We start from the raw sequence: 24,136 nt of genomic DNA, 5'->3' as shown, positions 1-24,136 counted from the left end.
GTGAGGAGGTAGATGCCGCCATGCATATCACTCAACCCAGGGGCTCCTGCTTCACCTTGCTTATCTTAGTATAAACAGAGCAACGAGAGCATAAACGTGTCGCCTCTTTAACTTGAAACCTGGAGCAACAACTGTGATGCAACAGTTTCAGTTATCGCACCAGGTTCACTGCTGGACCGGATGCATATCACTATATTCATTCAGTTATGAAAGCAAAAAAAGATAGAAACAGATTACTAAGTTCCGAGAAACATCAGAGCCTAGAGATGCCCCCGCAGCAATGCATGCAGCCAATAACCCTTTTCCTTTTCTTTTTCGATGATCTGGTCTTTAGAAGGACTAGAAATTACGCTGATGCAATCATGCGTCCTCACGACGTATGCATCATAACTAGATAGCTCTGTGGGGCACAGCCATCTGGAAGGCAAACTAAAGGCGATGCAGTTACTCATGTAAGAAGCAATCTCTGCATGGAGGTCGACAAATCATGGTCACAACAAGTGCAAGCATAAAGCAAAAAAGAAGGACACAGCGCAATCCGAGAAGAGAACTAGGGCTTCATTTTAAGCTGGCTTTTGGATGCCATATGTAGAACAGTGAAGTTACAGCACCGGCTTCAAAGTTCACAAGGGATACAGCCTATGAGATTGCCTCACCATCCCTTTGCCCTTGTAGCTCAGCAGGTGCCAAACTTACCAAAGGAGACAAAGGGGAATTCTATGCTTATTCCGTTATTCCATTCGTTGCCTTTGTGCAGTCCCAAGAAGGCATCAGAGAGTCATACAATGGCCACCTTCGCTTTATCTCTGTGCAAACCTTTATGCAATTCTTCTTCTCGATGCCTGCAGTCAAAAGAAGGGAAGTTTCAAGCTTTAATTTGTCCACATAACCGATCGATATCCTTAGGCCGTATACTGTGTCTCTCGCTTCTGAATACATGCAACCCAACAGTGCAGGAAGAAACAATATAATTCGGCGTGTGATCGCAGACGATCGATTCGGAGTACTACTTATTGACCACCAATGTTGCCCTTTCATTTCAGCAAACTAGAGGCAGGGAACGCAGTGGAAACTGGAATTGGTTCTGCACAACTAAGATATATATATCATTGGGGAATCTGAGAGAAGAGGCTGGCAAGTTCTAAGACATCAGATTGCAGACCACAGCCCAAAAGGTTCTCATGAGAATAAGGTGCTCCATTCCCTCCAGTTTTTCAAAAGAAAAGAAAAGATTGTGCTTCGCTTTCTTCGCCCTTCTCATGTGGCAAGTAATTTCAACCAAAAGCTGGTGCAAGTGTATATGATCAGAAGAGAAGAGAGCTGCTGGAATTGACAAAGAAAAAGACTGGTGGGGATAGGGTCCACGGGTACCCCAAGGGAATAAGGATAATATCTCTTTTCAGTTGCTGCAAAGATTGGGCAGCCAGGCTTGAGTGCTTGTTCAGATGATTCGACATTCTCCGCCTGCCTTATAAGACGGGACTCGGCGTAAGATCTTGGCAAGAGGAGAGGACAGGAGGTAGGTAGTTTAGTTTGAGAAGCCAAAGGTTGTCTCACTCCCGGAAGACCACAGAACAACTCTTTGGTTACTAGAAATAGAGGCACTGGGACTGAATACCGGTAAAGCTGCCAAGGATCCCAGCAGTCAGGAATGTGCAGCCTGCAAGCAGACATTTCAGTACAAAACAGGAACTGAACGGGTGAGATGTGCTTCTACTCTTTTGTTTATTTCGCTCAAGGAAGGCAAAGTCTGTTGTTCAACTACGATGTACTCCATGTAACATGGAATTCTTTGGTGGCAGATGATGTATCATCAGCAACAGCTCCACGGTCATAACCAGCACCTGTCCTCAAGATCTGGCTTACCTCCGGAGAAGCAGTTTCTCCTGCAAGGAGGAGGAGATGCAGGTCTTGTCCTCTCCACCGACGCTAAACCTCGGCTGAAATGGACACCCGAGCTGCATGAACGTTTTGTGGAGGCAGTACAAAAGCTAGGAGGGCCAGACAGTAAGTACATGATCAAAACATATCATCTGTCAACCATACATAGCGGAAACACAATGACCTTCTAAAGTCCGCATGCAAAACCCTTGCAGAAGCTACGCCTAAAACAATCATGAGGATCATGGGGATCCCTGGACTCACCCTGTACCATCTTAAGAGCCATCTCCAGGTACATATGGAGCTGTTAACTCCCTGCTGCATAGCATGAATAATGGCTTGCTGTCACCATCACAAACTTACAGAGATGCCTTTTCTCACAGAAATACAGACTTAGCAAGAATCTCCAGTCCCAAGCTAATATTGGCAATGCAAAGAATGGTATGTTACATGTTTCTTAAAGCTCAAGTCAGTAAAATCCCAAATGTGCAGTGAGTGAGATACTAAACTTGCCGTTGTGTCTCAGTGTTAGGCTGCAGAACAGGAGCAGACAAACCATGCGAAGGGAATGGATCACCATCTAGTCATTTGAACATGGAGCCCCAGATAATAAACAGGTAAGAATCAATCTAATTCGTTAACTGTCAACGTTCTTCTCAAATTTTCAAAAGGTGAAGTATTTCAGAAATTTGATCAGGTCGATGCACATAAGCCAAGCCCTCCAAATGCAGATAGAAGTTCAGAGACAGCTGCATGAGCAACTAGAGGTACGAAAGCATCTCTGGAATTAAAATCCCCTGCATACTTGTGCCTAAAGCTGTAGTATAAGCATAAGCAATGCAGCAGCACTAGCGTAAAGCATCAAAGTCCATTAGCAGTCGATTGCCATTTTGAATTTTTTTTTTGAAAAATTCCATTTTGAATTCAGCAGAGCAGTAATTTTGCATGCCCATCCATGGCACCTATAACTTATGGTGAAGAAAATTTAAACTGCGGGGGTGAAATGAACATCTGTAAATCATGTCATAATTAGTAAAGCCACAGTCCAGAAATTGTTACTTGCAAAAGTATCCAGAGCCCATGGGTATCCAAGTTTGAAGTCCACTTTGCCGTGTGCACGACTGAGCAGCTGGGCCAACTAACCCACCACTTTAGGCCCAGTGTTTGCCAGCCCATCCTGAGGCCGTAGAATTGGGCTCACCTTCAAGGATTTGAGGCCCGCACAACTCACAGTTGGGCTGGGCTCGGTCCATGAGCTCTGGCCCATAACCATTTACAAGTTTTATTTATTTTCCTTTTTTTTCTCTCTCTCTAGCGTATATCTGCCTTATTTTTTTACTGCTTTGTAATTGCAAGTGGAGTGATGCATTGCAATTGCAACATCTCATGATGAATTTGTTGGATGCAATGCAACAGGTGCAGAGACACCTGCAGCTCCGGATCGAGGCGCAGGGCAAGTACCTGCAGTCGGTGCTCGAGAAGGCGCAGGAGGCGCTCGCCAAGCAGAGCGTCGATCTCGACGCCGGCGTCCTCGGCGAAGCTGCAGCCGCCGAGACGCAGCAGCTGTCGGAGCTCATCTCGAGGGCCTCGGCGACCAAGCTCCACCACCAGCATCTGCTGCATCTCGGCGGCGGTGTCGGAGACGGGTCGGTGGACAGCTGCCTGACCGCCTGCGAGGGCTCCCAGAGGGACCATGACATGCTGTCCATCGGCCTGTCGCCGGCCCCCACTCCGTTTGAGGCGGCGAGGTCGTCAGGCGGCAACGACAGAGGAGGGGCGACCACGAGCTGCGAGGAGTTCCTGTTTCTCCAAGAGCCTGCCGCTGCCAGGAGAGGTTCCTCGGATCAGAAGCTAGAGCTGGACCTGAACATCAACGATAGGAACCCTCCAAGGCCTCGCCACTGCCAAAAGATTGATCTGAATGGGTCGAGCTGGAACTGATTGATGACCATTTACAAAGGAGTTGAAGCCTCGGGCAAGACAAGGCTTCTTCTTCTTCTTCTGCCTGCTTCTTCTTCCTAGAAGCAGAGTGAAAATGGGGGGGGGGGGGGGGGGGGGGGGATGCGCTGTGCATTTTCATGTCCTCGAGTCGTTTGTAGTAAGATCTGGGTAGAGCTACTCTATATAGCATGGACATCCTGCGTGTTGTCGGATCATGGATTCATGGTGCAGTGCAGCAAATAAGCAGCGACTGAAATGAGGATAAAATTCCCTTTCGATGAGGGCATGTGCAGTGAGAAGAACCCGGCCAGATGTTCTTCCTCTCACAGCTGATTGACTGTAGCTCTGTAGATCGATGTGTATGATATATGCTAGTACATTTTTTTTTGTCACACTGGCCACATATTTTTCTCTTCTAACTTGCCTTATCGGATCAACACGCGGTGGCCAGCAGCCCAGCACCTGTTACCGATTGGGGAATCCTACGAATTGAAGGATGCGCCGCGGCGCAGCGCCTTGCTGGAGGATACGCCGTCCTCTATATTCAGTTAAGCGACGAACACTCCCTCTCTTCAGACAGAAGCTGAACTGTCTTCCCCTACGGCACTTGAAACTTCAGATTAGTCAAGCATATAGGGCGAACGACCACATGACTTCTTGCAGGGCCACATGATTGTGTAAGAGGCCTTTTGAACCCCCAAGAGATGGAGTAGTGAACAGTAAGTAGCACACTAGCACCTTGCTCAGACTTGAGAAGAGTACAGTGACTGCTTATTGGCAGCTAGACTGCTCCAGCACCTGTGTCAATTTGTCAAGCCTCTATTCAGATGGATTATTCATCTTGGTTTCACTCAAATCTACCTAGTTTATTTCATCCGGTACAAATTCCAAGAAATCTGTGCGCATGAATCATGGCCACTTTGCAAACATGGAAACAAAGATAGAAAGTACACTGTATTCGGCCACTCTTTTTTGCTCTACTTGGAATGGTCTACTTCGTTTCAGCAACGGACAAGCGCGGAGCGGATGCACACGAATAAAAAATTATTCTCTCTCACTGCAACTTGCATTTTTCCAAATCCATGCTGCAGCCTTGCCTGGCTGTTGGTTCCCCAGTCAGTACGCTATTCCCCAAGAGGAAAAATCATTTTATTATTGATAAAATATGGTGCGTTTTCGGCAGTTTCTTTTGGAGTGGCCTCGTCCTGGCGAGATAAAAATATCCAGCGCTGACACTGTTGCCTGCCTGCATGCTTCTTGTTGTTTGTGTCTGTGGTGGAATTGTGTTGTTTTCTCCATGGCCATCTTCCCTCCACTGGTCTCTTTCTCACCCTTTTTCATTTTTCGGGCATTGCTTATTTGACTGATAACTAGCATGAATCAAATGTTTGGCACATTTTTCTCTGTACTTAATTAGTAGAATTGATTGATTTTTCTGCTTGGCTAAATTGCATCCGCGAGTCTTTTTCAGTCGTCATTCTAGGCATTTGTTTCTCTGACAGACACTCCATAACTGTTATATAGATTTGACACAAAGTGTCCATCGAGGCATGATGACCAATGCAAAGACGAGTGCAGCTGTTTCGTGTAAGTGAAGCATAGTTACTAGCTTGTTGTATGCATATATCAGAATAATTAAGGTTATCACTATATACACACAACAGTCTGTCTTCCCTGGTGTAGAAAGGGCACATCATTTGCGGCATATGGACTATATATAATTTGAAACGTGAGAAAGTGCTATATATGCAAGGATGCAATGGATCCCTTAGACTTCATTCAAGTACGTGGGCAGCAGGGGCGGGCCCAGGATTTGGTTATTCAACATTTTCAAATGTTCAAAAAAAAATTTGGCCGCCGCTATGCACTGTAGGGCCGCTCGTGTCTCTTCGCGATCAGTTGTCGCCCACTGCGCCGCTACAATTCGCTACCGTCGGCCGGAAGCAGAAAGGAAGCAGCCACATGGGAGGGGGAAGTGGAATCGGGATAGTTGGGGCTGGGGACATGGGGTCGATGCTGGTTGGGGTTGCGATTGGGCCGTCGCGGTTGTGCCTAGAGGAGGCGAAGTGGACTATTTGAGCACAAGAGGTAATATTAGATTGTGAAGCCTGTTTTGTGTAGATCATCTCCAGACTCCCAAGAGACACCCTAAAGGCTATTCTAATTACAAATTTAGAATTCTTAGTGGAAAACCTTCAAGGTAGCAACATCATAAATTATCTCTCTCTCTTGAGAACAAAAATCCACATTCGATGCCAAATACTTGCCATTTTAGAACCAGATCTTAGGCATTCATCCTTCAAAGTTTTCCTAATATATCAAGGTTCGAACAATAGGATATCTGGTATAAGAGAACTGCTGTGGGAATATGAGAATACAGGGAGAAGTATGTTTTGAGAATTCTTTTAGAGATGCTTTTATTTGCTATTCTATGATACATATACATGTTATACACTATGTATATAATTTTTTTCAAAAAATATTGGGTATTCACTTGAATACCCCATGCATACATGGTAGGCCTGCCCCTGGTGGGCAGTACTATATGTACATATGGCCTTATCTTTTTTTTTCTTTTTGGTCGCAAAAGTGTAAAGATGGACCACTAAACGTAACCACGGTCCATGATGTGAGTATGTGATCAGTACACCTGCAAGTTGCAAGCAGGTGGAAATTGTATATAATATGATCTTAATAGTAGTATATTGTAACGCCCAAGCAAGCCGAACAAATGGCAGCACAGCAAGAGATCTTTATTGTGTGGCTGCAAGGGTGCGAGGGTGGATGTGTGGATAGATATCATGTGTAGGCACAGACAACAAATTGTGCCAAAAAGGTGTGAAAATGCATGGACCAAGGAAGGAAAGGCCGTTGTCTGCTTTGAAATCTGAGACGACAAGCGTGGCCATGCATGTCGGCTACTTGCTGCACGCACAGGTTGGAGCTCAGAGGGTCAAAGCTGGAACGGTTTGCATTGCCTAACCAGCGTTATCCATTTTATCTACATATATATATATATGTAGATCAAATAAGGCTCTGTTTAATCCCAAAAAAAATATTCTACGGTACCCGTCACATCGAATATTCGGATACATTGAAAAAAATAACTAATTACACAGTCTAACTGATTAGTACGAGATGAATCTTTTAAGTCTAATTAATTCATAATTGGACATTATTTGTCAAGTAACAACGAAATGTGCTACAATACCAACACTAACAATTTTTCACCAACTAAACGGGACCTTGTGCTACTGAAAAGGCTGCATTGTTAGTAGGTAAGGTTTGTATAGCAGCACATAACTAGTGCTACTGATTTTCTTCAAAAACAAAAATAGTGCTACTGAAAAGATGATGAGAAAAATAAATTCCAGGAGCAAGAGTGGCTCCCCATAACCAAAATAAAAGCGGAAAGCTCCTTTTGCCGGCCTCCACATATATACCTGTCAACCCCCACAGGCGCACCATCTGTCACAGACATGTGGGCCAGAGAAAGGTCCGGACCCACCTGACATCGACGCGCGCTTTCGCATGCCGCGGAGGGGGCATCTGGTGCGTGCACCGAAGAGCCACCGGGTGATTTGGCGCACGCGGGCCCCGCGCTGGGTGAACTCGTGGCCCAGGATTGCTCTCCGCGTGCTGACTAAGACCCCACCGGCCGAGCCGGTCGCCCGGAACCGGCCTTGCCCGGTAAAGTAAACCACTGGCATCTCTTTGATAAAACCACCCCTTGGCTATTACATAACTACACACATCCATAGCTGTACTTGTCAAATCCACGAGACGAATGAACTGCCATGCCCTTCAACTGCTTGTACCTTTTCGCATCTCATTTGCCCCATTTTTCTCAAACTTGCTGCACACCATGTTTACCGTGGTTGACTTGTAAATTGACGGTACTGCTATCGTAGCATTGTTGCACCACACTAAAATCTAGACATGGCAATTAAGTCATCCTATCACAAACTTTGGTTCTAAGCTAGTGCTATTTAGGAGCGTTGGTAAATTTTGAGTTGAAGGAATAAATCTAAGTGCGCCAGGAAAAAAAATAATGGTTATTTTACTAATAAATCAAAAAATATAGAATATCCGGTGAAGATGGTTTGATTTTGGATTTAGAATACACCATCTCAGCACAAGAAGCCGATATTAATTAAATAAAAAAGGGGGAAAATATATGTAACATGTACCATTTCTGTATCTTTAGATCCATACTGCTCCCAAAGAAAAGAGATAATATTTTATTTAGAGGAAAATATATTAATAAAAACAAACCATACATAACATCACTTGGATCCGACCCGTTAGGAAACAGGACCACTGTGCAATTCCAGGGATAGTACAGGGACGTTGCTGCACGAACGTGTGACACAAATTGGGCAAATCTTTTTCCCCTTTCTGGCGTCGCCAACTCCACTTGTCGGATCTTGCCCATATGCTATGGAGCTCGCCGGAGCCGCGTCCCCTCGGTCGCCGGAATCCCACGTGGCGCCGCCCCGCCCGCCTCCGCAGCCGCCGGAGAAGGTGAGCCAGCTCGCGCGCCTTCGCACCCATGTCTCTGGATTTCTCGTCAAAACCTACACAACTCTGTTTCCCCTTTCAGTTCATCGTGTTCTGTATCATTCCTTTCGACGATTTGATTTGAGGGAAAAGTCACCTTCTTTATATTCCAAGCATATTTGCAAAGTTTTTCTTCTCCAATACTTGCAACTGCTGCAATTGATGGATTTGTTAGGAATCGCATCTCTGTGCTGCTGCTCCTGTTCTTGTCAGAAAGTTTACCAATAGTCCTAGTAGTACTGCAAGATATGGTCTGATTGTCCCTCTAGCTGCCGACTGTCGTTGCTGATTCAATGGAGATCAGGTTAGGCTAGCTAGGCATCATGGCAAACTACTTTTGGATTAACCTGGCTGGTGGAATTGCGAAAGCCTGATTTTCGGGGTTGTGTTTTGCGGCAACGAATAGCTGTATGATGCTTCAATTTTGTCTCTGAACAATGGATGCTTCAGTTTTGGGTTAGAATATGCAGACGGGAGATCACTTAAGTGATTTCTGCAATGAGTGACCCCCCCCCTCCCCTCTCAAGTACTCATTAACTGATTTCTTGATGTGGCTACCCATCCGGTTCTGTAGAGCGAGGGTATTTCCAAACAGCTTGGATTAGCCAAGAATAGATTTATCCAGACGGAAATCCCTCATAGAGTTTACTCTTGTGATGCAAAACTACTCTTCTGCTGTCAGTTTGTATCTTGAAGTTTCTTGCTTTTTTTGTTGGTAACCAGCCTTGGTCTCTTGGATAGGCACAAGGGATGTCATATATGAAGTTTTTAACCTTGATGCATCTGCTTCTCCGAGTCAGAAATTTTGATTCCGTAGAGCCAAAAGCTGCTGTTTAAATCTTGGTTTAGATCCAGAGTCATTTATGGGGCATGGGATGTAGTTGTCCCAGAGTGCTAACTAAGCTCAAATTCTCCAAAATACTGAAGCAGAATGGGTCAAACTTCCAACTAAATTGTGGTTACTAGAGTTAGTGATAGCAAGCTGTGCCTGAGGAATAACGACCATAAGATTATGCCTAACATTGTATCCAAGCAAAAGTTATGTCAATGATACTGTACCATAGAGATTAGTTAACTGCCATAAGAGTAGAGTAATATCATCATCGCTCATATATTGATGGAATATGATATATCTGAAGTATATCTGGCTTCAGCTCCAAAGCAAACTAATTTGTCCTCTGGGAACATTTGAACCTTAGCCTATTAAGCTGTAGCAGTGCCTCTTTTACAAAATAGGATCAAGCAAACTCATATGTTCTATGAGAACATTTGAACTTTAGCCTATTTAGCTGTTCCTCTTTTACAAAATAAGATGTTAAGGCTTTCTTAGCTTTCAAGAAGTTGCATGTGCAAGGAAGGCATCAAACATAATCACTGAATTTTGCGAAGAGGGTATCATAATCATGTGCTTTCTAGGCAAATACTGATTAAATGGCTCAGATATAACAATACGAGCATTGCGGACTTGGTTCTAATCCTTGGGTTCGAGTCTAGTTATTGACCTTTTTTTCCCCTTACAAAACATATTTTATGGCATCTTATAAAACACATTTGTTGCTATTCCAGTACAATTTATTTTACTTAGCCTTCATGTATTTGCCAGGATGCATGCGAAGATACAGGGGACATGAGTATTACTGGGGAAAAGCCATGCACACATCAGGAGTTAGACTTTGGTCAGACAAATAGTTCTAGCCTTAACAGTTCCAGTGAGCGTGAGAATCAGGCACCCAGCAATGACGAAATGACTGGATCAGAGTCCAATTTGGAGACAGCCAAGACTGAGGGCGATGTACCGAGTGGAGAGAAGGTCCTGAAGAAACCAGATAAGATCCTGCCATGCCCTCGTTGCAACAGCATGGATACAAAGTTCTGTTATTACAACAACTACAACATTAAGCAACCAAGGCATTTTTGCAAGAGTTGTCAGAGGTACTGGACTGCAGGTGGGAGCATGAGAAATATTCCTGTCGGTGCTGGTAGGCGCAAGAGCAAGAGCTCTAGTTCGAATTGCCGCAGCATATTGATTCCCGGCAGTAGTGTAGCCACTCCTGTGGGAGAGTCTACCCTCTTTCCATTGCCTATCAACGGAAATCAAGCAGCAGTTAACTTCGGGCCTGATTCCCCTCTCTGCAACTCCATGGCCTCGGTGCTGAAGATTGGAGGGGAGCAGAGTAAGAATGCCAACCCTGCCTCAACAGCACAGCCAAGAAATGGAGAAACCCAGACTTGCCCACCTTCTACGACAACATCAGACGGTCCTCGGAGTGAATCTCATAAAGGAACAGTGAGTGCACATCAGAATGGAGTTGTTGGGCATGGCAACGGGGTCACTTCCATGCATCCTATACCATTCTTCCCTGGCCCTCCTTTTGTGTACCCATGGAGTCCAGCATGGAATGGCGTTCCTGCTGCAGCAGCACCGGTATGCCCAGCCCCAGCAGAAGCTGTGAATTCTTCAGAAAATGGCAACAGTAGTAGTAGTGTTCAATGGAATGTTCCACCATTGGTGTCGGTACTGCCACCAGGATTCTGCGGTGCACCTATTCCAGTTCCTGTAATGCCATCTTCAGTTTGGCCATTCATTACGCCTTGGCCCAATGGAGCATGGAACATGCCATGGCTCGGACCTGGCGTGTCAGCATCACCTCCCACAAGCAGCACCACATGTTCAGATAGCGGATCACCTGTCCTGGGGAAACACTCAAGAGACTCCAGACCTCAAGGTGATGAGAAAGCAGAGAGATGTCTGTGGATTCCGAAGACGCTGCGGATTGATGACCCTGATGAAGCTGCAAAGAGTTCAATCTGGACCACCCTTGGGATTGAACCCGGTGAGAGAGGCATGTTCAGACCATTCAGGTCCAAACCTGAGAACCGGGCGCAGATATCCAGCACCGCTAAAGTCCTGCAGGCAAATCCAGCGGCTCTATCACGCTCACAATCTTTTCAGGAGACAACATGATATTATTAAACCTGTGTGATATTATTGAAACACGCTATATTAAGAAAAAAGGTCCATATTCTGTGTACAATGATTGGCAACGTAGGTGCTGCTAATGTCCAAGGCAGCACACACCTGTACTGTTGGAAGAGCATGTGTTCTCGCATTTTCCGTGATATGCTCGTAGAGGATGCGCCAACATATTGGAGGTCATGGTAAGGTTTCCAGCATGTGTTTGGTTGTACGAGAATAATTGTTAATAGCTTACCCTGAATCATTATGTTACTGCTGATCCTGCAGCTGTGCAGTATTTGGCCATGATATATTTCCTGTTTAGGGTCAGTGTTGAGAAGAACGCTCTCCCTGACACGAGATTTAACTCTGAAGTGAATATGGTTAGCCGTTCCGTGCTGTAGACTGTACTTTGATGTGTAATTGTGTATTGTTGTTTCCTCCATTTTTTTTTCTTCTTATTATTTTTGGGCTTGTGCCTACTAAAGGCTGTGATTTCTCAGCCTCACCTGTAATGGGTGATGAGCACTGAATTAGTAGTGCTTACACAGAATAAGCATCAGAAAAGATGCTTGCCCTCCCAGCCCGGGTCGTGTAGGGCTTCCGTTGCCTTTTTGAGACTTGTGTGGGGATTAGTTGTGATGGGCCCCTGCCTTTTGCTCCATTGTGCTATTTCCGCCGCCTTTATATCAACATCTGTGGCTCTGAAGTCTTAAGTCGTAAAGCTACTGTCACACCCTGAAATTGTTGGATTTCAGGATGTGATTAAAATTAAAAATAAAACAACAATTTTCTCATAATTTTAAAAATTTTCTAACATTTCTTTTCTTCACAGGGAATTTAGTGTAAAATGAAATATATATTGGTTGTTTTCTAAATTAAATGAGGTTGTTCTGTTTGTGTTGCATTCATGCTATAGTGCATTATTTAATTGTTTGAGTTTCAATTTGATTTTGAATTCCCTGAAATTGAATTTGATTTGAATTGGTTTGGAACCATTTTCAAACAAATGCAAAACCTTTCTCCCTCTCCTGGTTTCAGCCCAGCCCAATCCCCCTCTCCCTTTCTCCTTTTCTCTCTTCTGTTTCCCCACGAGCCCAGCCCAACCGGTCCAAATCTCATTCCCTCTTTCTTTTTTTCTTTTTGTGCAGCCCATTCGCTTGCTCGGCCCGTTTTGTCGGCCCAGCGCGCGCCTGCGGCCTGCTCCGCCTCACCCTCGCCCTCGCCGACAGGCGGGTCCTGCCCGCCGGGTCCGTCCCCGACCTCCCGACCGAGCCGGACTCGAGCTCGAGTCCGACCCGGTCGCGCTACGCCTAGTCGCCTTGGCGCGCACGCCAAGGACTCCTCCCGGCCCTATAAATAGCGCCGTGCCCCCCCTCTGGACCCCCTCCTTCGACCCGCAGCCGCTCCTCGTCAAACCCTAGCGCCGCCGCCGCCATTGGAGCTCGGAGCTCCACGACGCGCCGCCGTTCCGCCATCTCCCCTCGACGACTTCACTTGTATGGAGCTTCACGTCGTGGTAAAGATGCTCGCCGGCCATTCCCCCACCCTTTTTTCCCCCTCTGTACAAAAGTATTTGTAAAACAGCCCTTACCTTTTTTGTTTTAACCCCTGTACTTTTGCAAAATTGAACTCGACGTCCAGGAGCCCTGTTTTGCCTTCTAGCCCCTGAAGATTAGGTTTAATTTTGTTTTAGTCCCTGTTTTCTTCAACTCTAGTCCCTGGAACTTCAAATTCTTTACAAATAAACTCTTGAAACCTTGTTTTAGCCGTAACTTCTTTGTTTTAGCTCCGTTTCGATCCGTTCTTGTTGCGTTAGTCTTCTAATAGACTAAGCTATCGTTTAGTAGTGCCGTTGTACTGTAGTTCCTATTTTAAAATTAAATATAAATTTAATTTGAATAATGATCTCTCATCTAGTTTTCTAACTAAAAGCTAATTAGATGTTACGCAGTTTTTCATAAATAATGATTAATATGGTTAATATCAACATAAATGTGTTTTAGCTATAATTTGTTAAGCTCAACACCAATCATAAAGTTATTTGTTTAGATGCTCTCATATATCTGTTCTCTAATTAATTGTTTAATTAGTGCAATTTCTACACAGACAATTATATATAAAATCTAACTAAGTTTTACTTCGTTTTTATAAATGCAAATATAATATGAGTTAAATATAATCAAGGATAATTCTTTTAAATATCCTTTACTTTTGTTTCCCAAATAAAATAAATAAAGTTTATAGTTTCTTTGTTTCTTTTATAATATAAATCTTCCGATAGTTGTTTCTTTTCAACCGTAACTCCGTTTTCCGCATTTCTTGCGCTTTCATAACCATAGCAACGAGTCCTACCCATTAGTGTGTTCTTTCAAAGCCTTTCTTTTGTTTTGGTGTATTGTTCTTAGTTGTACCTATTGTTTGCTTTGTATGATGCCCGATGATTGCTTCGAGTAGAAGGATCATTGTTCGAAGATTGAAGATCAAGTTTTCCAAGTGAGTAAAAGCTGAAGAGCAGTAAGAGTATCTTTTTCGTTGGAGAAAGGCAAGTGACCCTAACCATACTTCTATCTATGCTTATTTATGAGAATACTTGATTTAATTGGAACATGGAGAACCACCCAAGAAAACCGTACAACCACAATACCATATGGCTCTGGTCTTGGCTAAGTAATTAGATGATCTATATGTCGTGTCTAGGGCGTTTGATTGGTGGATTTTTGGGTTATCGAGCTTTGAGGAGCGGGTGAAGGAAGCTTCGTCTTCTGAGGTACCGCAGAAAGCAAGGGACCAGTGCGTACATATAGTGATTCTTTGGAAAAGTCTCGTAGCGTCCCTATGCAGTCATACCTAAGGAAGTGTGATATGGTGCTTGGCCCACACTTGCATGGTTGGGTTCAAAGTTCTTCGGAACTTTTACGCGAATTGTGGTGAAAATGTACAACCTCTGCAGAGTTAAAACTAACCGGTTAGCCGTGCTCACGGTCAAGAGCGGCTTGGACCCTCACATGATTAATAAACTTAAAGATGGATACAAATCACATTCTGGTTATTTCTTGTGGCCTTACTGAATACCAACCATAAGTGTACTCACCCTTACTTACTGCTGCTCAGAAGGAGAAGGTGTGAGAAGTATTTTGAAGATGATGCTGAGTTCTAGGCATGCGCAACCCCCAGTCGATTGGCTGTGAAGTTTGAAGCCTTCGTTTCCAGGATAAGCTGTATAACTCTGATAGTATTTTAATTGTTTTATTTTCTCTTTTACGTGATACTGTTACTTACTGATTACTCACTTATAATGTTTCTATATGTATGAAACTTGATCCTGGCATACATATAGTTATGCATTCGGTTTTCTTCTTAAAACCAGGTGTGACAGCTACCTTTGTGATTCAGTACCATCTTTGCAGACGTGACAAGTGACTGGGTGCAGCGAATGCGGTGCCCCTTGTATGCGTGCTCGATCACGCTCCACCATCTTTTGTACTAGGGTTTACATTACATTACATGAGCTGCTCTGCCACTGATGACCCAAATGGATCGTTTGGCTTGGAGCTCATTAGAGAGAGCACCTCGGCGCCTAGATTTTTTTTTTAAAAAAAAATGCTTGCTTGCTTGCTTTCTGCAATGCAGTTGCAGATACTGAATTTTCCGGCAAAGACGGTTCTTGCCTTCAACCAAAAAGGCTGGTTGTTCCCTAAAGAAGTCGATCTCTCTGAAGAAGTGAAGAGGTTTACTTGTTTTGTTTGGCACCACCAGAGAGAGGGTCGCATCGTCAGCGCAGGGTTTTTAATTAAATAAATTCGCAAGTACAGTTTAGGCAGGGATCACTGAGCAGCCAGTTTTGTTGTGGTCCTCAAGTGTTAGGCAGAAAGGTGCAGGATTATATATACTAAACCAGGGGAGGGATGCAGTGATTGCAGAGAGTGCCTGTACGTACGTGAAGTGTCTTGAGAAAAGAAACCAAATAATTCCATCGCATGTGCTAAAAATCCCCAGCCGGGAACTGAGGAGGAGGTGCGCGGCAGCTAGCTGATTGGTGAATTTGGCGGCCGGGGTCGGCGGCAGATCCAAGCATGCATCAGGGCATGTACAATGGTTAGACAGCTACCGTCTGTATGTGTCTAGAATACCGCATGCAGACGACAAAGCAGACAACCTGTACAATGGTGTGTCCATGTAGCTGTCTACAAGCTATTTAATACATGTCTAGACACATGAAACGTGGTGATCAAATATGTGAAATAGATCTTTGTGTATTATTTCGTGGCATACATGAAAGAATCATTTGTGGATGCAAATAAATCATATGGATATTTCTAGAGATGATAATATATTTATATGCAAATTAATCACATGCAAATAAATTATTTGTGCCTGAAAGAATCTAGTATGTTTATATCAATAAATAGAATACATGATAGTATTTGAATATACTTGAATTGCACCATGAAAACTAATTTTCCTAGTCGAGTTTCATCCCTGCTAAAAATCAAGAATGAACAAGTAACTATCAACAGTCAAAGACCATCCGGAGCTCCTATTAACTAGCTAGCTCTAGCATCACCAAACAAATATTAAAAATATAGGGGGGAAAAAGATGAAACGGTAGGCTCCTACCTTATCTCTTCGACTGTGCTCATGTACGGCCTTCCAGAGCTCTCGTCTCCGTCCCGAGCTCCTATGTTATCCTTGCATCTATTCTTTCTCTCTTACTCCGGAGTCCAAGAGCTCTCGGCTCTGTTTCTCTCCCACGAGCCCCAATCCGCCCCCAGCTGCTCCGGCCGGTGCCACCTCCCCACCGCCCCAATCCGCCCACCACCTCTCTTATCCTACGCAACAGCGCATTCTACCTGCTCCGTCCACCTCCTATGCTCCTCCTCTAGCAAGGCACGGCAGCGCGCAGCGGCCAGCACTGGCGCATGCGCGGGCGGCACCGCGGCCGGCGTGGCGCGGGTGGTGGGCGCGGACGGCACCACGGCCGTCGTGGCGCGGGCGGCACCACGGGTAGCTTGGCGCGGACAACTCGGTGAAGGACTCGCTCGTGGGGAGTTCGCCGATGGAACTTCGCGCCAAATCGAAGGAGTCCGCACCGGATCTCTTGCCCTCGTCGGTGAGTCGCAACCGAACATACAACGGGCGGAGAAGCGTCTCTATGTCCTGGTCTCACGAGCCAGTGTCGTCGTCTCACGAGACGACGGCTTGGGCCGGTTCAGGAGTTAATGACCTTTGATAATCGTGATTAATCGTAAATAGACGAGTCATTAATTGCCATTGTACATGCCCTCAGGCTCTGCTGGAGGCAAGTCCAAGGCAAGGCAAGCGGCGGCAAGGAAATGCAGCAGGACACGCGGTGCGCTCCTGCTGGTGGGCAGCGGCGGTGAGCTCGACACTTGCGGCCGAGTGCGCTCGACACGTCCGGTACGGCGGCGCCGACCGCCGGGCCCGGCCGAGGCCGATGCGTGCAGCTCGCTGGCGCGGCTGGCACCGGCGAGCGAGGGTGCAGCTAGCAGCTAGTATAGCACAATTTAGGAACAAACTCCATTCTTCAAAGATGCTCATAATGTTTATAGAAGTGTGAGTGTACGTGCGTCGTGAGTGTCTGAGCTGTACTGTATAATCTAAAATAAGAAAGCAGTTAGCAGCAAGTATAGTGTAGCACAATTTAGGAACAAACTCCGATCCCCTAAATGTTGTTTGCAATGACGACCTCATAGTGTATATAGTATGATTGGTTACAGGAGTATATATATGCTAGATGCACGGATGGAAATGTGCATGCGTATATATTATAGTAATAGAGTAGTACTGCCCGTATCATTATATTCATGCATGCCTGAATTAATATTAATTCCTCGATCGCCTTCCATCACACTAGCTAGCTCGTACATATGTCTGGATTATCGGTTCCATGTCAACAGCTGGATGGTAGCTCATATCATCCTAGGTATACTTAGGTAGCTTGCACCCTCCTGATCCTGATCGTCTAGCGGATCATCACTGGCGGCAGCACTTAACTTGCGCAGTATGCTTGCATGCATGCATCTAGTATCTCCGGATATATAGCATCCAAGAATGTGCATGCGTCAGTAGTAGTAGCGCTAGCGCTAGCCCCTCGTGACCTGTCCAGAATCAAATTTTTTGGTTACGAAATATGCTTAATTTATTATTTGCATGCATAATCAGGTAGATATATATATATATATGATTAATTGAACAGTTAATATATAAATAAATAATGTGTCCTGAATAATGAAGAAATAGTTAAGATGGATGGATGGTTGCTGCTACAAGATCAAACGAACCAAGAAGTAGCTCTCGCCCATCTGCAGACTCTGCATGAGGATTCCATACTCGTTGACGGGGAGGATGCCGCTGGTGGAGTGGACCAGCATCACGTCCTGCCCGAACATGGACCGCAAGTCGATCGGGCCCCGGGGAACCTCCGTCGCCACGCCATTGATGAACACCGACATCGTCGTCAAGCTCCCTGCTGCAATATACATATATATTAATATCGATCGGAAGAAGAAGTAAATAAATTAATGCACTTCTCTCTCCCACTACTTATTATACAAAAATATATCCTATATGTATGTATACTCCATATATATATATATATATATATATATATATATATATATATATATATATATATATATATATATATATATGATCAGAACATGCATGAGAGGCACATGTTATTTGGTGGCATGCTAGCTAGCTACGTAGTACCAATTAATAATACTATTATTAATTAGTATACACATGTATTACTAGTACTAGTATATTGCATGCACGCATGCATTACGCTTGCTTCTCGTCGATCATCACTGGCTAGCATTATTGCATTTGTGTACTACTCCTACTGCATAGTATAACACAGTACATGCAGTCTTGTCTGAATTAGCTAGCAGATATGACATGATATGATATCGATTAGAGAGAGCTTCCGTCCATTATATATATTCCGGTCAAAGAAAATTGGTCGACTACATCATCATCATTTCATCAACCCCGGCCGCGGCCCTTCCCAACTTCCTGTGTGCTGCCAACTAACTCACTGTGATTGTCTGATTGATAGCACCAGCAACTATATCCTTCTTCCCACATTGGCACACCCAAGATTAATAATAACAAGTAGTAATTATCAATATAATCCATCAAAACAAAGAGTAGAATTCTGCATGCAAAGCAGATCCGAATTCAAAGAAAGAATTGAATTGAATCCCCTCCTTGCAATTGTAGAGAGCCCATGATGATGACCGCGGACGGAAACCGATCCAGCAATGGAGAGATTGAGTGGCAAAACATGCATGCACGGCTCGGCGCTCACCTGCAGACTGGCACGAGTAGTAAAGCTGCTGCTGCCGCAAGCTGCTGCTGCCGGCTCTGGCCGAGCCGGAGCCACCGCCGTCCGCATAGCCCATCTGCCGCGATATGGCGAACAGGTCGTCACCGCCCCCGCAGTCCAGGTCCCCCATCATCCCCTGCCACGACGCGGAGGCGGACGACGAGCCGTACGCTGCGCCGTGCGCGAACGACGAGGCCGGCGCGAGGCCAGCGGCGCTCGTGGGGGGCGGCGATCCCGACGAGGACGAGGAGCCTGCCGCCTGCGCCTGCGCCTGCGCCTGCGCCTGCAGCTGCAGCTGGCGCTGGCGCCGGCGCGAGCGGGAGCGGCGGTTCTGGAACCAGTAGAAGACGTTGGCGTCGCCGACGGCGCCGAAGCGCTCGAGCAGCTTGCGGATGCGGACGGTCTCGTCCTTGGGCGGGTTCACCATCCCGCTGTTGAAGATGGACTCGAGGATGAGTATCTGCTCCGGCTTGGGCGTCCACCGCGACCGCACAGGCTCCGCCGCCGCCTGCCGCTCGGGGCTCATCAGCCGGCCGTCTTCCATGTCCGATCCTTGAGGGATGGATGGATCGATCGGTAGATGGGGCACAGACTGCTGGAGGTTGGAAATCGATGGGGGATGATCGATGATGTGATGTCGTTTCGATCGTCTGGCTGCTTGCCTGCTGCTAGCTTTTTATTATTTGGTCTCTCTGGCCACCAGCGACCTACGCTAGGCTTGGGCTCTAGTATATGAATGCACGGGGTGTGATGCAAGCAAGGAGTGAGATACTAGCTAGAGAAGACTAATAATAATGTGTTGCTGCGAGTGGGAGGAGGCTCCCTCTCCTACTTATAGGAAATGAGATCATCCAAATGCAAGGGCCAAGCTAGCCTCTTAGAGCGAGGAGGGAAGTGCAATGGAACAATGTCCCCTTTTCAGAGGAATTTCATTATTTTTCTGGTCATGCTAAGGTTTGTAGCATGATGCATGGTTATTTTCCTTTTTTGGGTGAAAGAAAAGTACATCAGTAGCATCTGTCTGTTTGATGTGGGTGACGTATTGTGGTGGTTGTTTGCTCTGAATTCCTCAGCTCCCCTCTGTTCTAAGTCGCAGCAGGTCATTTTGAAAAAAATATAAATTCATAGTTTTAGCTATGCACTTAGATATATTTGCAGTATATATATCTAGATATATAAACAAAATAATGCATCTAGATTTACCAAAATGAACTGCAACAGCGGTTGTTTGCTCTGAAGAAGAAGAAGAAGAAGAAGAAGCGAGCGCGTCCAAGCAAGGCACATGCATGTGGCCAAAGAGGTAGCCGGGCCGGGGGGAAGGGAACACAGGTGCCCCACGGTTTGGCCTACTTCCATTGACCCTTTTCTTTGGCCGCACCCGCACCCACAGGAGAAGGACACGACCCCTTTATTTCCCACACACATATATAGTATAATCTAATTAATCTAATCTACTAATATACTATCTAATCGTCGCCGCTTCCGGCACGGGAAGCAGAGCAGACAGCAGCGGCACCAGAACGTGGCGAGTGTCAGGCACTCGATCAGGCTCAGGCTTGGTTCTTAGATGTACACGGTGGCGGCCTGGCGGGTGCGATCGAGAGCCAAACAAAGAAATCCTTGCTTGTTCCGCTGCTAGCTCCGACGACCTAGCTAGTAGCATACATTCATTAATTCATTCCTGTAGTGTCTGTGTAACCCAACAACCAACTAACATCTCGCACGAGCACCTGAGATTACAAGGAACGATGATTTTCTGGATTGCACGAATGAGTTGGTTTGCACCTGATCTGATATGTTCCCTTCTCTTTAATTTATCTTGTTACCGTAATACCGTGCCCCCATGCCACTGCATGCATCATCATCTGTAGTTCTTCTCCTGCCTGCCTGCCTGCCTGCTTTAGCTTTACTGGGAGGAGCTAGAGGAAAGAAAGATAAAGCAGAGGTAGAAATTGAGAATTCATATCCTCTGTAGTCTGATTTCGGCTGATTCAACCATATTCCGTCTCTCCGTGCCGCCCGTTCATCGTCCATGGTGCCCGTTCTGCGCCGAAAGATTCTTTCTTCGTTGTTTACCAGTCGGCAGTCTTGTCACTTGTGGTGTGCGTGTGCGGACACTAGCTAGCGAGCTGAGCAAGCGAAGTAGCAGCGCCCAACTCATTCGATCCGATGGGAATGAGAAGGAAGTTGCCTGATCGGCCAATGGTTCGGTTCCCCTCGGCCGTTTCCGGGCAACCTGTGTATGTGTTGTGCTCTCAGTCTTGCCGGAGGCTTTACATGCGGATGCGCTGCATCAGCAGGCAGGTGCTCATCAGGGCGTCCAAGGAATATGAGTTGTCGTCCCACATACTTGAGCTGCATTGCATCTCTGGATCGATCTTTTATTTGATGACCACAAACCAAACAAATAGGCGCCGAATGCATACGTGGAGCTAGGAAAGCTGCCGATCGATCCTTTCACCATTCACGCACGCACCAGAGATAACAGATGCAAGTGCTCTCGATCATTGGCAGTCTAAAGTATCGGCAGCCGGCGGCATCCACCACATCACATCGGTCGGGGCAGACGGATTTCGGCGCCGACTCCGTCCTCCCTCCTGAGCTCAGTGGAGACATGGAAATGGAGTGGACCGACGACCCACCCACCAAGACAGACAGCGGCCGGAAAAAGGGACTGCGTCTCCAGCAGCCACCGCAGCTTGGAGCTTGCAGTAAGGAGAGAGTACACTCCAATCCATTAGACCATCATTCTCTGAACGAAATAGAGACTTTATGCACGCCAAAAACTAACCAGACCAATCATGCACGCCTGCCTAACGTACGCCTCGCCTTTTTGCTACTTGTACCACCCACCACTGCTAGTACACTTCAATTTACTCCACGGATGTGGACATATACCCTGAGATAGGGCATCATCAGGAGCCAGTAGATCAACATGCATGATGCCTATATGTCTCTTCATTCATTATCTATCTTCTAGACATCCAGGGGCCTTATTACATTATTATCTATCAACAACGATGTTTCTCTGTTCGGCTTGTCTGCTTTCAACTAATCACGGCTTATTCTCTCGCACAAAACACTATCGAATCAGCCATTGCATGGGGCCTTGCTGCTTGGTTGTCCTTGTGCCTAAGCTGCAGAGCTTTTATCCATCAGAATTATTTCTCCTTTTCTTCTGCAAAATCCCACCGCAATAATAAGGTGGTTAATCTGATCAACTAGCTAGGCTTGGTCCTACATATCCATTGTATTGTATCATGTCAATACAACTAGAGCTATATATACACACACACACATGCAAACAGCATATATAAAAGGTAAGTTTTTGTATGCATGATACATTACCCCAATCATTGGTCGCCTGGAACAGTATTAAACAAAACGTATGTATAGTAGGAAAGGTAGCATGCACGAGCTTAACAATGTTCCAACTACTCGACCTCGTGAGCCATCTTTGCTTCGAGTCCCTATCAGCTAGCAATATAAAACAAAGGTCAAGGCTTAATTACCAACATATTTTAACGCCGTAACAACATCTTGCAACTTTGCAAAGCATATACCACTGATCTAAAAAGAATGGCACGCACATTATATTATTAATTTTTTTAGGCACCAACCAAATAATTTGTTTAGTGGTAAAGAGGGACGCACCAGTAGTGGAGTTGCCACCAACTAGGGTTTAGGGTTTAAATATTTAGAATTCTCGGAAGGTGATCTCCAGGGGGGACATATTGGGCAAAATTCTGGTCGCTGCTGTCTGAAGAGGAAGCGAGGAAATGTATGAAAAACAATTGCCAACGTTTGGAGGGTTTGGTGATGGAGTTGTTTGCCAAAAGTGGCTGGAATTTCAGAAGCAGGATAGCTTTCTAAGTGTTTGGTTTCTGCTTTTGTTATGTTTTGTAATATCCTGGCTCAGAGCAGTGAAGCTCTTTTAGTTTGTCTCTAAGCTTTGCTTTGACAGCCTGCGTGCTGTGTTGAGTCTTGTAGGCTGCGGTCATTCGCTTGTAAATGATCAAGGCCGGAACTTTCCATATTCTAAAAGAAAAACTAACTTATGTGCATGCACATGGCCAGGATGAAAACGGGGAGGAGCATGCATTGGCTTCATGTCGCTCGGAACATTGGGGGGGTGCATGCACATTCTTAACATTGGGGGGTGCACAAGCATACTGATGTTACAATCGGTCGGCGCCTTTTAGGTATTGACATGTGTGTTGATGTTGGAAAAGGATCGGACCGAATTAAGCCGGCCACTCACTCAAAGAAGCATCCGTCTCGCTCGTGTGTCATGACAAAGCCATCTATCAGGAGACAAGTTAGGATCGGAAATATTTAAAAATAATGTGCACGCACCATGCATGTCGCGGAACTGCCCAGCTCAATAATTCGTTTCAGCACTACATATATACTAAGACAGTCGGTGGGCACGGACACGGCACGAGGCAATGTCCAGGCACGCAAACGACGCGATTGCAACAAGCCCGGCCGCCGCCAAGGCCTGGAAACTAGTTGCGCCCCAAAAGAGAGACCGGCCGCCCGGTGCCATGTCTGGACTCTGCGCATGCACCGTGGCTGGGCTGGCCTGTTCCCTCAAATTCTACTGTGCTGGTGACCGAACGCTGCCTCTGCCTGGCCTGACAGTCTGTGGTGGAGGCTGTCTGATGACACTGCTGCTATTCGAAGAGACACTGCTTGGTATGGTAGCCCGGCCGCGGCCGGATGGAGGGACAAAGATAACGCGCGGCGCTTGTCCAAGCGCACAGCATGCATCCCGTCCCGTCGATGCTTCATCTCTCTGTCTGTCTGCCTCTCACCCACCACCAGCAACGTTCCTTCACGTGCTTTGTTTTTCGCGACCGTGACTGAACACGTTTTTCCATTAAGAAGAGGAGTTTCTTCATGTGTTTTGTTCACACAGATAGCTAAGCCATTGGCAGGCGGCTCCGGGTGATACCTGTCGACGACTGTCGTATTTCTCCTGACTATTGACAGCTCAAATTCGCAGCACTGAGTGAAGGGGTACGATTTTCCCGGTCTATATATATTTACTAAGACCAAGGCCGATTGAGGATAATTTCAATCGATTCATACATTATTGCACTTATATTTTATCCACCAAATCCTTCTCTTTTTTTCAAACTTTATTTCTATTTTTCTTATGTCTTTACGGCGTTTGCGGACGTTGAGTCGCTTGTCCACCTTAGAACAAACCCTAGCTCCATCGACTCCGATGGGGTCACTTATGTACTTGTGGATCTAGATCTTCGCAATGCCTCTGACCGGCCTATGCAGGAAGCACGACTGACAATGATCGATTACTATCTGTGCGTTCTAGCGCGTTAGTGCGTCCCTCACCTCACCTAGCAGCAACGAACCGCTGTTGCTGGTGTTACATTAGTACATTACAGGACTCCACACCAGAGAGAGAGCATGACACCACG

General features: G+C 45.9%; 3 protein-coding genes and 1 long non-coding RNA gene across 5 annotated transcripts; 3 read left to right on the top strand and 1 right to left on the bottom strand.

Annotated features, from left to right (window-relative positions):
• Positions 1-1,201: 1,201 nt before the first annotated feature.
• On the top strand, positions 1,202-4,214 carry LOC120694889 (myb-related protein 2-like). Its single transcript, XM_039978203.1, has 7 exons — positions 1,202-1,700; positions 1,803-2,007; positions 2,097-2,173; positions 2,265-2,322; positions 2,408-2,498; positions 2,579-2,648; positions 3,298-4,214. The coding sequence occupies exons 2-7, from the start codon at positions 1,803-1,805 to the stop codon at positions 3,820-3,822; spliced, it is 1,026 nt and encodes a 341-aa protein (XP_039834137.1). The 5' UTR covers positions 1,202-1,700; the 3' UTR covers positions 3,823-4,214.
• Positions 4,215-8,140: 3,926 nt separating this feature from the next.
• On the top strand, positions 8,141-11,748 carry LOC120694887 (cyclic dof factor 2-like). The gene is made up of 2 exons (XM_039978201.1): positions 8,141-8,346; positions 9,986-11,748. The coding sequence occupies exons 1-2, from the start codon at positions 8,263-8,265 to the stop codon at positions 11,345-11,347; spliced, it is 1,446 nt and encodes a 481-aa protein (XP_039834135.1). The 5' UTR covers positions 8,141-8,262; the 3' UTR covers positions 11,348-11,748.
• Positions 11,749-15,993: 4,245 nt separating this feature from the next.
• Positions 15,994-17,399, top strand: LOC120694886. The gene is made up of 2 exons (XR_005683690.1): positions 15,994-16,451; positions 16,629-17,399. It is a non-coding gene; the product is annotated as an uncharacterized LOC120694886 (long non-coding RNA).
• LOC120694884 (WUSCHEL-related homeobox 11-like) lies at positions 17,019-19,566 on the bottom strand. 2 transcript variants are annotated; one of them, XM_039978200.1, is made up of 3 exons: positions 18,675-19,566; positions 17,644-17,828; positions 17,019-17,460 (listed from the first exon to the last, which is right to left on the bottom strand). In XM_039978200.1, the coding sequence occupies exons 1-3, from the start codon at positions 19,234-19,236 to the stop codon at positions 17,446-17,448; spliced, it is 762 nt and encodes a 253-aa protein (XP_039834134.1). In that variant the 5' UTR covers positions 19,237-19,566; the 3' UTR covers positions 17,019-17,445. The 2 variants fall into 2 exon arrangements, with proteins under 2 accessions (XP_039834134.1, XP_039834133.1); XM_039978199.1 differs by having other exon boundaries at positions 17,644-17,831; positions 18,675-19,563.
• Between the last annotated feature and the right edge of the window lie 4,570 nt (positions 19,567-24,136).

Source organism: Panicum virgatum, chromosome 2K, assembly GCF_016808335.1.
Source record: "Panicum virgatum strain AP13 chromosome 2K, P.virgatum_v5, whole genome shotgun sequence".
Lineage (NCBI taxonomy): Eukaryota > Viridiplantae > Streptophyta > Magnoliopsida > Poales > Poaceae > Panicum > Panicum virgatum.
The sequence above is the reverse complement of the archived record's forward strand: the minus strand, read 5'-3'. Positions and strand labels throughout refer to the sequence as shown.